Consider the following 14107-nt stretch of genomic DNA (forward strand, 5'->3'; position numbering starts at 1 on the left):
GCCCCATTAGATACGATCAAGAAAGTGAAATGACTACTCAGAGAATGGGAAAAAAAAATTTGCAAATCATATATTTCATAAGGGACTTGTATCTACAACATATAAAGTACTTATAACTCAATAATGAAAGACAACTCAGTTAAAAAATGGGCAAAGTGACTCATAGGGGGAAGATGTTTCTTTTTTGAGATAATGAAAATGTTCTAAAAACTGACTGTGGTGATGGTTGCACAACTAAGTTGAATACTTTAATGGGTGAATTATATTTCAAAAAACCTGTTATATTAAAAAAAAGAAAATAGGACTATCACGTGTATGTATAGAAGGGTAGAAATTTTGTGAGAACCAGGTGATGGAGGAAATAATTTTAATCGTGACATGAAGGTAAGGGTTGATTGAAGTGAGATTAAGAGAAATCTTTGCTTCACTTTTTGGTCAATAAATATTACTTTCACCAAAAACCTGGAAAAATCCTTCCTTTTTTTTTCTTCTATGAGCAGAAATGAGAGATGACTGTAAGTATTGGTAGAAGATAATTTGTGCTGGTTCACTTTCCCTTTATTGAGTCAAAAGTTGCTGCCAGATCTTACAAAGGCAGCATAGGTGAAATAAAAAAAAACACACTGGAGGCCAGAGTTCCCTGAAGTGGCCTTAAAATTCAAGGAGACTTACAGCAAATTTTGAAATGAAAACAAAGTTTGATTTATAGATTCATATAATTTAGGCTTTGTTCTAGTTACTATGGCTATGTATTACTTATTCCCAAACAGTCATTTATTTTGTTTATACCTTTTTTGGGTCTAAAATTAGAACAGCATCCAGTGCTGATGTCTTGACTTTGCTGCATGATGTCTCAGGCCTCCGTTGGAAGACTCAAGAGACTCAGGGCTGGATCATTTGTTGCCTTGCTCACTTACATGTTTGGTAATTGCTACTGACTTTCAGCTGACAGACTCAGTTTCTCTGGGTATCAGTGTCTCTGTGTGGTTTCTCCATATCAGCTAGTTTGGGCTTCTTCACAACAATGGTGTCCAGGTTCCTAGGGCAAGCATCCTGAGAGAGTGAGAGCACAGACAAGCTGTCCCACATTTTATCGCCCATCTTCAGAAGTCAGGCAGTGTTCCTCTGCCACACTCTATTCATTGAGGCAGTCACAGTGTCCTCAGGTGCAAGTGGAGGGAAATAATCTTTAGTTCTTGATGGGGAGGGGCAGCATACTAGAGGCACATAAAAATACTGGTCTGAGGGCTTCCCTGGTGGTGCAGTGGTTGAGAGTCTGCCTGCCAATGCAGGGGACGCGGGTTCGAGCTCTGGTCCGGGAAGATCCGACATGCCGCGGAGCAGCTGGGCCCGTGAGCCACAATTACTGAGCCTGCGCGTCTGGAGCCCGTGCTCCGCAGCAAGAGAGGCCGCGATAGTGAGAGGCCCACGCACCGTGATGAAGAGTGGCCCCCGCTCGCCGCAACTGGAGAAAGCCCTCGCACAGAAACGAAGACCCAACGCAGCCAGAGATAAATAAATTAAAAAAAAAAAAAAATACTGGTCTGGAAATACTGTTGTGTCCCTATTTTGAAAAACACAGGCTGCCACAGACCTGGAAGGGGAACTTAGAGATCAGCTGGTCCAGTTCCCTCATTTTATAGATGAGGACACTGAGGCTGAGAAGAAGGGATGTAACATGGCTACGGTCATGGCCTATGGTTGGTGGTCAGACTGGGGCTGGAATTTAGCTTTCCTGACTCTAGGCTAGGGCCTTCCCTACTATACCACTTTTCTTCATTTTGCGGAATACGTAGTTAATTCACTCAAGTCATGAGTGGTCCTCCCCTCAGTTTTCTTAGGCTAGCAGACAGGATGATATAGGCAAAACTGCTGGCATCGTGCTTGACATGGAGTGGGCACGCAGAAAGCATTTTTAACCCTTCTTCCCCACTTTGTGTTTTATCCAAAGAGGGCCTCGTTGATATGTTATGTATAGACTGTGCCAACACAATGGAATAGAGTCACTTCCCCAGCATGTGGAAATTAAATGGTAACTCTAGTTGAAGATTTTTTATTTGCCCCTTTTCAGGTGCTCAGAATTTTGATGTCATACGACTATCAACTTACAGAACAGCTTGCAAATTGCGATTTGTACAAAAACGATGCAACCGTAAGTCATTTCTACTTGTTTCTATGATGACTGGCTAGAGCTCTTGATAATATAGAAGATTTTAATGTGTTTTAGTCATATTGTAATGTTAATTGAATTATTTTGTCTTAAGTGTTTATCAGAATATAAGCTTTGTAATGGAAAGAGCTTGTTAATTTATTCTGGGTGTCCCTCAAAATATTTAAGAAACTCAATAAGGTAACTAGTTTTGAGATTAATTAATTCTTTATTTTTAAAAATATTGTTTATTTATTTATTTACTTATTTATGGCTGTGTTGGATCTTTGTTGCTGTGCACGGGCTTTCTGTAGTTGCGGTGAGCGGGGGCTGCTCTTCCTTGCGGTGTGCGGGCTTCTCATTGCGGTGGCCTCTCTTGTTGTGGAGCATGGACTCTAGGTGCGTGGGCTTCACTAGTTGTGGCATGCGGGCTCAGTAGTTGTAGCTCACGAACTCTAGAGTGCAGGCTCAGTAGTTGTGGCACATGGGCTTAGTTGCTCCACAGCATGTGGGATCTTCCTGGACCAGGGCTTGAACCCCTGTCCCCTGCATTGGCAGGCGGATTCTTAACCACTGCGCCACCAGGGAAGTCCCAAGATTAATTAATTCTTTAAATGGGAGAATTGATTTCTCCTTGTCACTGTTTTTAATAAAAAGTTTTATGTAAAATTAATACAGTTTATCAGCTTCTGGAGGGAAAGAAAAACTAATATTTTGATAAAGGTATAATAAAAATTAACTTTCTTGTTTAAACTTAATATAACACAAATCAGCCTTTTCTATAAGCAGTTGCTTCCACAATTGCTATAAAATAAGTAAATTAAAATATTTGTAAAATGCATATTAAATCTTTCTTAATTTGTGTGCAGATGAACTAACTTAGAATTATTGTACTTTTCTCAGATATGTGTGTGTGTGTGTATTAATGAAAAACTGTTTTGTGTAATGGAAAGAACATTAGCCTTAGAATGGGAAAACCTGTTTTACTCCATGTTTTGTTTGTCATTTATTATAAACACGTGACCTTGGACAAGTCACTTTATATTTAAATACTTCTACACTACTTTCAGTCCTACTCAAAAATCCTAGCTTAAAATTCTCTCCAAAGAGTTTACCATACCATCCTAGACCGAAGTCATGTGTCTTCTCTGGTTTCCCAAAGCATTTTTTTCAAATTATGGGTTGTGACCTGTTAATGGTTTCTGAAACTGTTTTGGTGAGCTGTAGCCAGAATTTAAAGCATGTAATGGAGAAAAAAAAAGAGAAAGAAAAAAAAGTCAAAACTTAGCTTATGTGGTAAAGTATTTTATGAAACGTGTTTTTTATATATCTAGAGGTGTGTGTGTGTGTTGATTTAAGTATATTTGCATGTTGTTGTCAAAAAGTTTGAAAACCGCTGTCCTATAGGAACTACCATTTTTATACTTCTTCCCCTAATTATTCTTGGAACACAGTAGTCTATGTGTGGACTGAGCCAGGCTAGTGGCATTAGTAATATAAAGTAAAAGATGCATTGTTCTAGCAGCTTTATTTTGTCACATATGATTCTTCAGTCCACCTGAATTTTTTTTTACTCCAGAGTATAAGTAGGAGTCAGATTTCAGTTTTTTCCATATATATGTTCAGTTGACCCTACACTGTTTATTGAAAAGACCATCCTTTTTCTTCATTACTAAAAAAGTCTTTTTCTCATATTCATTAGGAGAAATGTACAAGAATGTTCATAGCTGTGTCCATATGTGAGAGGATCTGCTTTTGGACTCTTGTGTTCCATTGGCCTGTTTGTCTATCCTAGTACCAATAATCACTGTTAGAGCTTTATAGTACGTTCTGGGTACTTTGTTCTATTTTACTTTTTAAGATTGTCTGAGACATTCTTGGCCTTTTTACATTTATTTTCACACAGATTTTAGAATTTGCTTGTTAATTTCTACTAAAAATGAACAAAAACAAAGAATTGTGCTGGGATTTTTTTCCTTCATTTTTTTTTTAAAGTGTAATTTACATATAATAAAATTCATCCTTTTAATGTATAGCCCTGTGGGATTTTGTTGGGACTACACTGAATCTGTAGATCAAGTTGGGGAGAATTGGTGTATTTCCAGTGTTGAGATTTCATTTCTGTGAACCTGGTATATCCCTCCATTTATTTAGGTCTTTAAGTTTTGCTAATTTATATATTTTTTGGTAGAGATGTTGCACATCCTTTATTGGATTTATTCCTGAGTCCTGGTGTATATTTAGAAATACAGTGACTTTCATATCTTGATTTGTATCTAGCTGTCATTCTAGACTCAAATATTAATTTTAGTGATATACATGTAGAATCTTTATGATTTTCAATGTGTATAATTTTGTCATTTCTGAATAATGACAGTTACATTTATTGCCAATACTTGTACTGATAATTACTGCATATTTATATAGGTTAGGATTTGAAATGCGATAGGAATGATGACAGTGGGCATTTCTTATCTTATTCCCAATATCAGAGGAATAGCTTTCAACATTTTACTGTTAAGTAATATGTTTGCTGCAGTTTTTTGTAGATATCCTTAATCAGATTAAGGAAGTTTCCAAGTAGTGTGTTTCTTCATTTCTAAAGATAAAGTTTATTTTAAAAGTTTTCTTTTTGATAATGATTTCTGACTTAATTTCATTTTGATCACAGAGCATGGCTTATATGATTTTAATCCTTTAAAATTTATTGAGATTAGTTTTATGACTCAGGATAAGGTCAGTTTTTTTACATGTTCTTTGTGTTCTTGAAAATAAAGCGTATTTTCTAATCACTGGGGGCAGGACTTCATATAGTGTCCATTATGCCTGCCTTGTTAGTTGTAAGTTTGTCTATGACTGTACTTATTTTTTTTGTATGTTTGCTCTGTCACTTGCTAAGAGAGGTGTGTTAATATCTCCCACAAAGCCTGTGAATTTGTCTCTTTGAGGTTCTGTTACATTTTGCATTGTGTATTTTTGAAGCTACAAAGGGGAGGCAAAACTTTCCCTCTACCCTCTCAGGGTCTCCAGCGGAGCCTGAGAATTAAATTGACATAAGACAGATTAACAGGAGAAAAGCATGTGGATTTTTACATGTACATGGGAGCCCCCATAGGAAAATGAAAACCCAAAGGAGTGAGTAGGCCTAAGTGCTTATGTACTAAGTTGAACAAAGAGTGGCAGTTGTGAAAAAATAACTAAAATATGTCAGGAGACTAAAGAGTTATTATAATGAAGTCTGCAGATTTCACTCAGACTCAATTCACTGTCTCTGGTGATGAGGATGTTTCTTTCCTCTTGGAAAAGGGAGGGCATTTTTCACATGGGACTTTTATTTCCTGCCTTTGGGAAGAAAAGGGTAGGTCAGAGTGTCCTTCTTGGCATCTTCTGTTTTTCAGGTGTCTTTAGCTCAAACTACTCCGTATGCCAAAGTGGCATATCTTGGGGTGACATATTCTGCCACCCTTCACTATTCTATTAAATGTAAATAAATGTAAAGTTCTTATATCTTTCTGCTGAATTAAAACTTTTGAATTGTTGAAAAAGTTACAAAGTAAACACAGAGTTTGTGTTGGCAAAATAGACACAAAGTTTATTTTCTTTGTGTTCCAGTCCATCTTGTTGATATCTGGAACATGATTGAAGCCTTCCGAGACAATGGCCTTAATACACTGGACCATACCACTGAGATCAGTGTGTCTCGCCTCGAGACCGTCATCTCATCCATCTACTACCAGCTGAACAAGCGCCTTCCTTCTACTCACCAAATCAGTGTGGAACAGTCCATCAGCCTCCTCCTCAACTTTATGATTGCTGCATATGACAGGCTAGTACCTGCCCTGCTTAATCCATTTTAAGAATGTTTCTCTTCTAATCATCCTTCTTTTGTACTGCCTTGCCAAGGGTTGTCAACTTAGAATCACAGTTAAAAGGGAAATGAATTAGTACAAGTCCCTTCTAAAGACTGGTTAAATGCCAGAGTGACTTACTGTCTTGGGGCATGTCACATATTAACCTCTGTAACATTAGGGAGATTCACAACACTTGAGACATAATTGTTTGGTAAAATTGTCAGTACCTTAATATAGCTGTTCTCTATCCAGTGAAATATAGCCAAGTTGTACATTTGATTATGAGGCTTTCTATTTGACTTTTAAACTAACTTTTCTTTATTATGTAATAGCAATTGCCTTTAGACTATAGTATCTTGTTTTCTCTTTATTTATGTTTAGGATTCTATTTTAATTTTTTTCAATGTAGAACATTGTGTTCTAAACCTTAAAACAATAGAAGAAAACTAAAAGTCCTCCAAATTAAAACAGAAATGAGTTGTTATATTTGTATTTATGGAGAATTAAGTTGGTATGATAAAAAATAAAAAAGAAATCATAGATGATGGAAGCACAGAGGTTAATATTTATTTTCCGGGAACCAGGAGCTCAGATGTCTGATCCCTGCTGTAGTATCAGCAATCTGATTTGGATGGGTTAATTCTCTCTGCTTCATTTTTCTCTCTGTAGGAAAATGAGTTCATGTATTTGTAGAATGCTATTAGTTATACTTTATAATATTGAGGGTTCTGTGAATTAATGGTAAAACCATACAAGTGTCAAGGCCAAGTCACAACATAGGCACTCACTAAATTCACATTTTTCTAAGATGTTATCAAATTAGATATTCCATCCATTTAATAAAAAATTATTTAAAGAAATTTGAATTTTTAAAACATGAGTGTACATGCAGCATATGTCCCAGAATTCTAATGCCATTTTTTGGGCAGTTAATCCAGTAGGTTAAGTTTATACTGTCCAAGGAATGACTATTCTGATCTAAAAACCTTAGTAAAAACCATTATTCTGTGGTGAGTAAGCAGCACCTTATTGTGACACTGACTCACTGAGTAAGTCAATTCAGGGCCACACAACACAAATTAATTTAAGAAACTTTTTAAAGTCAGAAATAAAAGTCATCTTAGAGCCTAAAAATGATAAAGCAGAGATTATAAACTTTGACTCCATAATTATATCAAATAAGTACTATGGCTAAAGAAGGGAGGAGAAGAGAGAGTGAAGAGATAGCCAAAGGGAGAATGGGAAGACCAAAGGTAAGGGCAGAAGGTACAGAGGTGTCCTGGGACACAGTCGGAGAAAGCTGGACACAGGCAGAAAGAGACAAAGGAAAAGAAAAAACAGACAGTAAATCAGCAGGAGGGCACACTGAAGAGAACTAGGAAAACAAAAAGAGATGAATGAGTTAAGAGTAAAGAATATAGTATGGCAGGGGTGAGTTTGGTAGTTCTCAAGTCATATCCTGTTTAAAATGTTGACCGTGGACATCAGAATAAATCATCACATCTTTACTAACCTTGAAATCTTTATATGATAAGAGCTTATTTAGTTAGCTCTCCGGAAATTTGAAATTGGCTTTCATGTACTGGAAAAAAGAAAGGATCTGGTTATCAGAATTTTATTTTTGAAAATCAGGGCATTTTGTTGTTAAATACTTCCAAAAGTAGTAGTCTCTTTTATAGATTGGCCACTTTGTTATTTAAGCTGGAGAGTCCCTTTGATATGTAGAATTCCTATTATTTTAATTGATCTTTTCAAGCTTTTGTATTTCATAATTTCTCAAAGTTAAAATTTGAATACAGCAATTACTTAATTATTAAATTCCCTCACCTCCAAATTCATAGTCAAATTTTTGGTCAGGTTGTTTCTGATTATTATAATAGATTGTGAGACCCTAAAACAATCATCAGAAAACAAATAGGATCTAAGACTTTTCTCCCTTAAGCATGTATTTTCTTAGGAATTAATTTTTTTAATACTTAGATTTAAAATATTTCACATTGGACAATTAAAAACATTGAAAAGTATGAAGAATGATATTATAAACATCTGTGTGTAGACTTTAAGCTCTGAGGAATAGCCAAAACATTCTGTTAGCCTCAGTTTCTTCCTCTTTTAGGTCCTCAGTACCACAGTTACAGTACCATAGGTACATGGTCTGGTCCAAAGTTACAACAGGTGATGCTCTAACCAACATTTTTTTCTTCTTTTTTTTTTTTTTTGATAACAAGGATATCCAAAGTCCCAGTGTGAGCGATAGGAAACCTTCCTTCCTCTTCTTCAGTTGAGCTGATTTAGTGATTTAGAGCTTGGGATTTATAAACCTCCTTTCTGTTTCCAACCTCGGTGTTAGTTCCACGTCTTCAGCTATAAGCAATAGAAAGCCTACTCAGATGGGCTTTCACAGTAACTGGAGCAATAGGCTCACATAACAGAGGAGCCAGAGACAGGATCGTGGTTGAATCAGGGCCCTGGCTGCGTTTCTTTTTTTTTTTTTTTTTAATATTTATTTATTTGGCTGCACTGGGTCTTTAGTTGTGGCATGGGGGATCTTTTAGTTGTGGCATGCGAGATCTTAAGTTGTGGCATGCAAACTCTTAGTTGGAGCATGTGGGATCTAGTTCCCTGACCAGGGAGCGAACCTGGGCCCGCTGCATTGGGAGCATGGAGTCTTAGCCACTGGGCCACAGGACAATCCCTGCATGTCTTTATAGTGGTCTTGGCTTTGACCTTCTCTTCTATTAGCTTCATCCTTATGCTGACTTCAAAAAATGCCTGCTACAGCTACTAAATGCTTCCTGTCAAGTCTAGGTGGGGGAGAGAACCAGTTTTATTTCAACACTGAACAAAAGTACCTGAGCCTCCCTCCAGATATGTGCGTATGGGCCACGTATGTGTAAGTGGTAGGCTTTTTAGCTGAAACAAAGGATTTGTGCTTTTGGGGCAGAGGATAGTTAAATTCTCACCCTCACCCTGTGTTGCCTCATCATGGGGATGGTTGGACTAGATATGAAGGTGATGACCACAGTGTTCACTACTAAACTCCTTGAAGTGCATTATAAACTTGTGGTTCCTTTTCTTGTTAAATAGTCCTACTCTCCATCCTGTTCCTTAAACCTGAGAGTCATTATAACTCTTCCTTCTCCGTCAGCCCCCACATCCAGTAGGTTACCAAGTTCTTTCATTTCTACGTCTTGAATATCCTTCAGGTCTATGTACTTCGCTCCATCCCCACTGCTACCATCCCAGGCCACCAGCATCATCTTTTGCCTGGACTACTGCTATAGCTTCTAAGTGATTTTTTTTCATATACTCTTTTTTTCCCTCATTCATTCTTAGAAATAATAAACATCCACCAACCCACTTATCTAACCCAGGAACTTGAATATTGACAATAATTTACATTTATCTCTCCTAACCCATCCCACTGACCTACACTTAACTAAGGCGAACCCTATTCTGATTTTGTATTATCATTTCCTGGTGTCTTAAAAACCATTTTTTTCCACATGTATGGGCATAAATAAAGTATTGTTTAATTTTAAATATTTTTACAATTATAAAAAGAGTGCCATACTGATGTACTATTATCTGATTTATTTTTTTTCAGCCAGTAACATATTTTAAAGATTCATTCATGTTGCATTTATCTATAGTTCAGTTATTTTAACTATTATATAACATTCTGTTGTATTTCTATACCATTCTGGTGTTTTCCAGATTTTTGCTCTAAGAAACAACACTGCTTGGAATATTCTTATTTGTTTCCAAGTGTTTCTCTTGGTTCTAAACTGAGGAATAGGATTGCTGAGCTGTGGGGTATATGAAAGCTCAGCTTTACTCTGAACTGATATTTAGAAAGTATCAAATTATTTTTCCAAATCGTACCCATACATAAGAGATCCTTTTGATTCACATTCTGTAAGCCTTAGAATTCTTGGCCTTTAGTTTTTGCTAAATGACATCTCATTGTTATCTTGATTTGCATTTTCTTGATTACTGAGCATGTTCATATGTTTCTTGGCCATATTTATTACTTCTGTGAAATGCCTCGTTGTGTCTTTTGCCCATTATTCTAGTGTGTTATTTTTTCTTTTTATATTGATTTGTAAGAGTTCTTCCTATAATTTAGATAACAGTCCTTTCTTGATTATGTGTGTTGCACATATATTCTCCCAATTTATAGCTTGATGTTTTTTACTTTTCTTAAGATGTCTTCTTCATAAAATGTTTTTTAACAAAAAATGTCAAACATATACAAACATAGAAAGAATATTATAGTAACGATGTGCCCATTACACAGCTTCAATAATTACCAATACGTGGCCAATCTTATTTCATCTATATCCCCAGGCTCTCTGCCTCCCTTCTCCCCACTTTCTTGACTTATTTCAAGGCAAATCTCACATGTCATTATCATTTCATATGTAAATATTCCAGTGCATACATATCTCTAAAAGATGGGATGCCTTAAAAAAATTATTACCATAGTGCCCTTATCCCACCTGAAAATTAATAAATATTCATTAATATGTTAAAATATCCATTTCACTAATTCTCTTATAAATTTTTATTTTTTATGTTGTTTAATTTGAGACTCAAATAAGGTCCATGTATTGCAGTTGATTTTTTAAAAAATTTATTTATTTATTATTATTTTTTAACACCTTTATTGGAGTATAATTGCTCTACAATGGTGTGTTAGTTTCTGCTTTATAACAGTGAATCAGCCATACATTTACTTATATCCCCATATCTCCTCCCTCTTGCGTCTCCCTCCCACCCTCCCCATCCCACCACTCTAGGCGGTCACAAAGCACCGAGCTGATTTCCCTATGCTATGCGGCTGCTTCCCACTAGCTATCGATTTTACATTTGGTAGTGTATATATGTCCATGCCACTCTCTCACTTCGTCCCAGCTCAAGTCCAGTCCTCAAGTCCAGTCTCTACATCTGCATCTTTATTCCTGTCCTGTCCCTAGGTTCTTCAGAACCATTTTTTTTTTTTTTAGATTCCATATATATGTGTTAGCATATGGTATTTGTTTTCTCTTTCTGACTTACTTCACTCTGTATGACTGACTCTAGGTCCATCTACCTCACTACAAATAACTCAATTTCGTTTCTTTTTATGGCTGAGTAATATTCCATTGTATATATGTGCCACATCTTCTTTATCCATTCATCTGCCGATGGACACTTAGGTTGCTTCCATGTCCTGGCTATTGTAAATAGAGCTGCAATGAACATTGTGGTACATGACTCTTTCTGAATTATGGTTTGCTCAGGGTATATGCCCCGTAGTGGGATTGCTGGGTCGTATGGTAGTTCTATTTTTAGTTTATTGAGGAAGCTCCATATTGTTCTCCATAGTGACTGTATCAATTTACATTCCCACCAACAGTGCAAGAGCGTTCCCTATTCTCCACACCCTCTCCAGCATTTTTTTTTTTTTAATTAATTTATTTATTTTTGGCTGCACATTGGGTCTTCGTTGCTGTGCGTGGGCTTTTTCTAGTTGCGGTGAGCGGGGGCTACTCTTCGTTGCGGTGCGCGGGCTTCTCATTGCGGTGGCTTCTCTTGTGCGGAGCACGGACTCTAGGCGTGCGGGCTTCAGTAGTTGTGGCACGTGGGCTCAGTAGTTGTGGCTTGCAGGCTCTAGAGCGCAGGCTCAGTACGGTTAGTTGCTTAGTTGCTCCGCGGCACGTGGTATCTTCCCGGACCAGGGCTCGAACCCGTGTCCCCTGCATTGGCAGGCAGATTCCCAACCACTGTGCCACCAGGGAAGTCCTCCAGCATTTATTGTTTGTAAATTTTTTGATGATGCCCATTCTGACCGGTGTGAGGTGATACCTCATTGTAGTTTTGATTTCCATTTCTCTAATGATTAGTGATGTTGAGCATCCTTTCATGTGTTTGCTGGCAATCTGTATATCTTTTTTGGAGAAATGTCTATTTAGGTTTTCTGCCCATTTTTGGATTGGGTTGTTTGTTTTTTTGATATTGAGCTGCATGAGCTGCTTGTAAATTTTGGAGATTAATCCTTTGTCAGTTGCTTCGTTTGCAAATATTTTCTCCCATTCTGAGGGTTGTCTTTTCGTCTTGTTTATGGTTTCCTTTGCTGTGCAAAAGCTTTTAAGTTTCATTAGGTCCCATTTGTTTATTTTTGTGTTTATTTCCATTTCTCTAGGAGGTGGGTCCAAAAGTATCTTGCTGTGATTTATGTCATAGAGTGTTCTGCCTATGTTTTCCTCTAAGAGTTTGATAGTGTCTGGCCTTACATTTAGGTCTTTAATCCATTTTGAGTTTATTTTTGTGTATGGTGTTAGGGAGTGTTCTAATTTCATTCTTTTACATGTAGCTGTCCAGTTCCCCTAAAACTTCCAAAACTATGTTGAATAATAGTGGTGAGAGTGGACAGCCTTGTCTTGTTCCTGATTTTAGAGCAAATGGTTTCAATTTTTCACCATGGAGAATGATGTTTGCTGTGGGTTTGTCATATATGGCTTTTATTATGTTGAGGTAAGTTCCCTCTATGCCTACTTTCTGGAGGGTTTTTATCATAAATGGGTGTTGAATTTTGTCAAAAGCTTTTTCTGCATCTATTGAGATGATCATGTGGTTTTTATCCTTCAGTTTGTTAATATGATGTATCACATGGATTGATTTGTGTATGTTGAAGAATCCTTGCATTCCTGGGATAAACCCCACTTGATCATGGTGTATAATCCTTCTACTGTGCTGTTGGATTCTGTTTACTAGTATTTTGTTGAGGATTTTTGTATCTATGTTCATCAGAGATATTGGCCTGTAGTTTTCTTTTCTTGTGACATCTTTGTCTGGTTTTGGTATCAGGATAATGGTACCTTGTAGAATGAGTTTGGGAGTGTTCCTCCTTCTGCTATATTTTGGAAGAGTTTGAGAAGGATGGTGTTAACTCTTCTCTAAATGTTTGATAGAATTCGCCTGTGAAGCCATCTGGTCCTGGACTTTGGTTTGTTGGAAGATTTTTAATCACAGTTTCAATTTCAGTGCTTGTGATTGGTCTGTTTATATTTTCTATTTCTTCCTGGTTCAGTCTCGGAAGGTTGTGCTTTTCTAAGAATTTGTCCGTTTCTTCCAGGTTGTCCATTTTATTGGCATATAGTTGCTTGTAATAATCTCTCATGATCCTTTGTATTTCTGCAGTGTCAGTTGTTACTTCTTTTTCATTTCTAATTCTGTTGATTTGAGTCTTCTCCCTTTTTTTCGTGATGAGTCTGTCTAATGGTTTATCAATTTTGTTTATCTTCTCAAAGAACCATCTTTTAGTTTTATTTTCTTTGCTGTTGTTTCTTTCATTTCTTTTTCATTTATTTCTGATCTGTATGATTTTTTTCTTCTGCTAACTTTGGGGATTTTTTGTTCTTATTTCTCTAATTGCTTTAGGTGTAAGGTTAGGTTGTTTATTTGAGATGTTTCTTGTTTCTTGAGGTAGGATTGTATTGCTATAAACTTCCCTCTTAGAACTGCTTTTGCTGCATCCCATAGGTTTTGGGTCGTCGTGTTTTCATTGTCATTTGTTTCTAAGTATTTTTGATTTCCTCTTTGATTTCTTCTGTGATCTCTTGGTTAGTAGCTTATTGTTTAGCCTCCATTTGTTTGTATTTTTTACAGATTTTTTCCTGTAATTGATATCTAGTCTCATAGCGTTGTGGTCAGATAAGATATTTGATACGATTTCAATTTTCTTAAATTTACCAAGGCTTGATTTGTGACCCAAGATATGATCTATCCTGGAGAATGTTCCGTGAGCACTTGAGAAGAAAGTGTATTCTGTTGTTTTTGGATGGATGTCCTATAAATATCAATTAAGTCCATCTTGTTTAATGTATCATTTGAAGCTTGTGTTTCCTTATTTATTTTCATTTTGGATGATCTGTCCATTGGTGAAAGTGGGGTGTTAAAGTCCCCTACTATGATTGTGTGACTGTCGATTTCCCCTTTTATGGCTGTTTCCATTTGCCTTATGTATTGAGGTGCTTCTGTGTTGGGTGCATAAATATTTACAATTGTTATGTCTTCTTGGATTGATCCCTTGATCATTATGTAGTGTCCTGCTTTGTCTCTT

The 14107-nt window shown here is 36.7% G+C and overlaps 1 protein-coding gene across 25 annotated transcripts in view; it reads left to right on the forward strand.

Moving 5' to 3' along the window:
• The window catches only part of DTNB (dystrobrevin beta), a 253014-nt gene that overhangs the window by 32821 nt on the left and 206086 nt on the right, over positions 1–14107 (forward strand). For all 25 annotated transcript variants that reach the window (XM_059893472.1, XM_059893473.1, XM_059893466.1 and 22 more), the window contains exons 3-4: positions 2072–2152; positions 5762–5975. In XM_059893472.1, coding sequence (XP_059749455.1) covers positions 2072–2152; positions 5762–5975 — 295 coding nt within the window. The remainder of the gene's footprint in view (positions 1–2071; positions 2153–5761; positions 5976–14107) is intronic.

The sequence above is a fragment of the Balaenoptera ricei genome, chromosome 13 (genome assembly GCF_028023285.1).
Source record: "Balaenoptera ricei isolate mBalRic1 chromosome 13, mBalRic1.hap2, whole genome shotgun sequence".
NCBI classification, from domain to species: domain Eukaryota; kingdom Metazoa; phylum Chordata; class Mammalia; order Artiodactyla; family Balaenopteridae; genus Balaenoptera; species Balaenoptera ricei.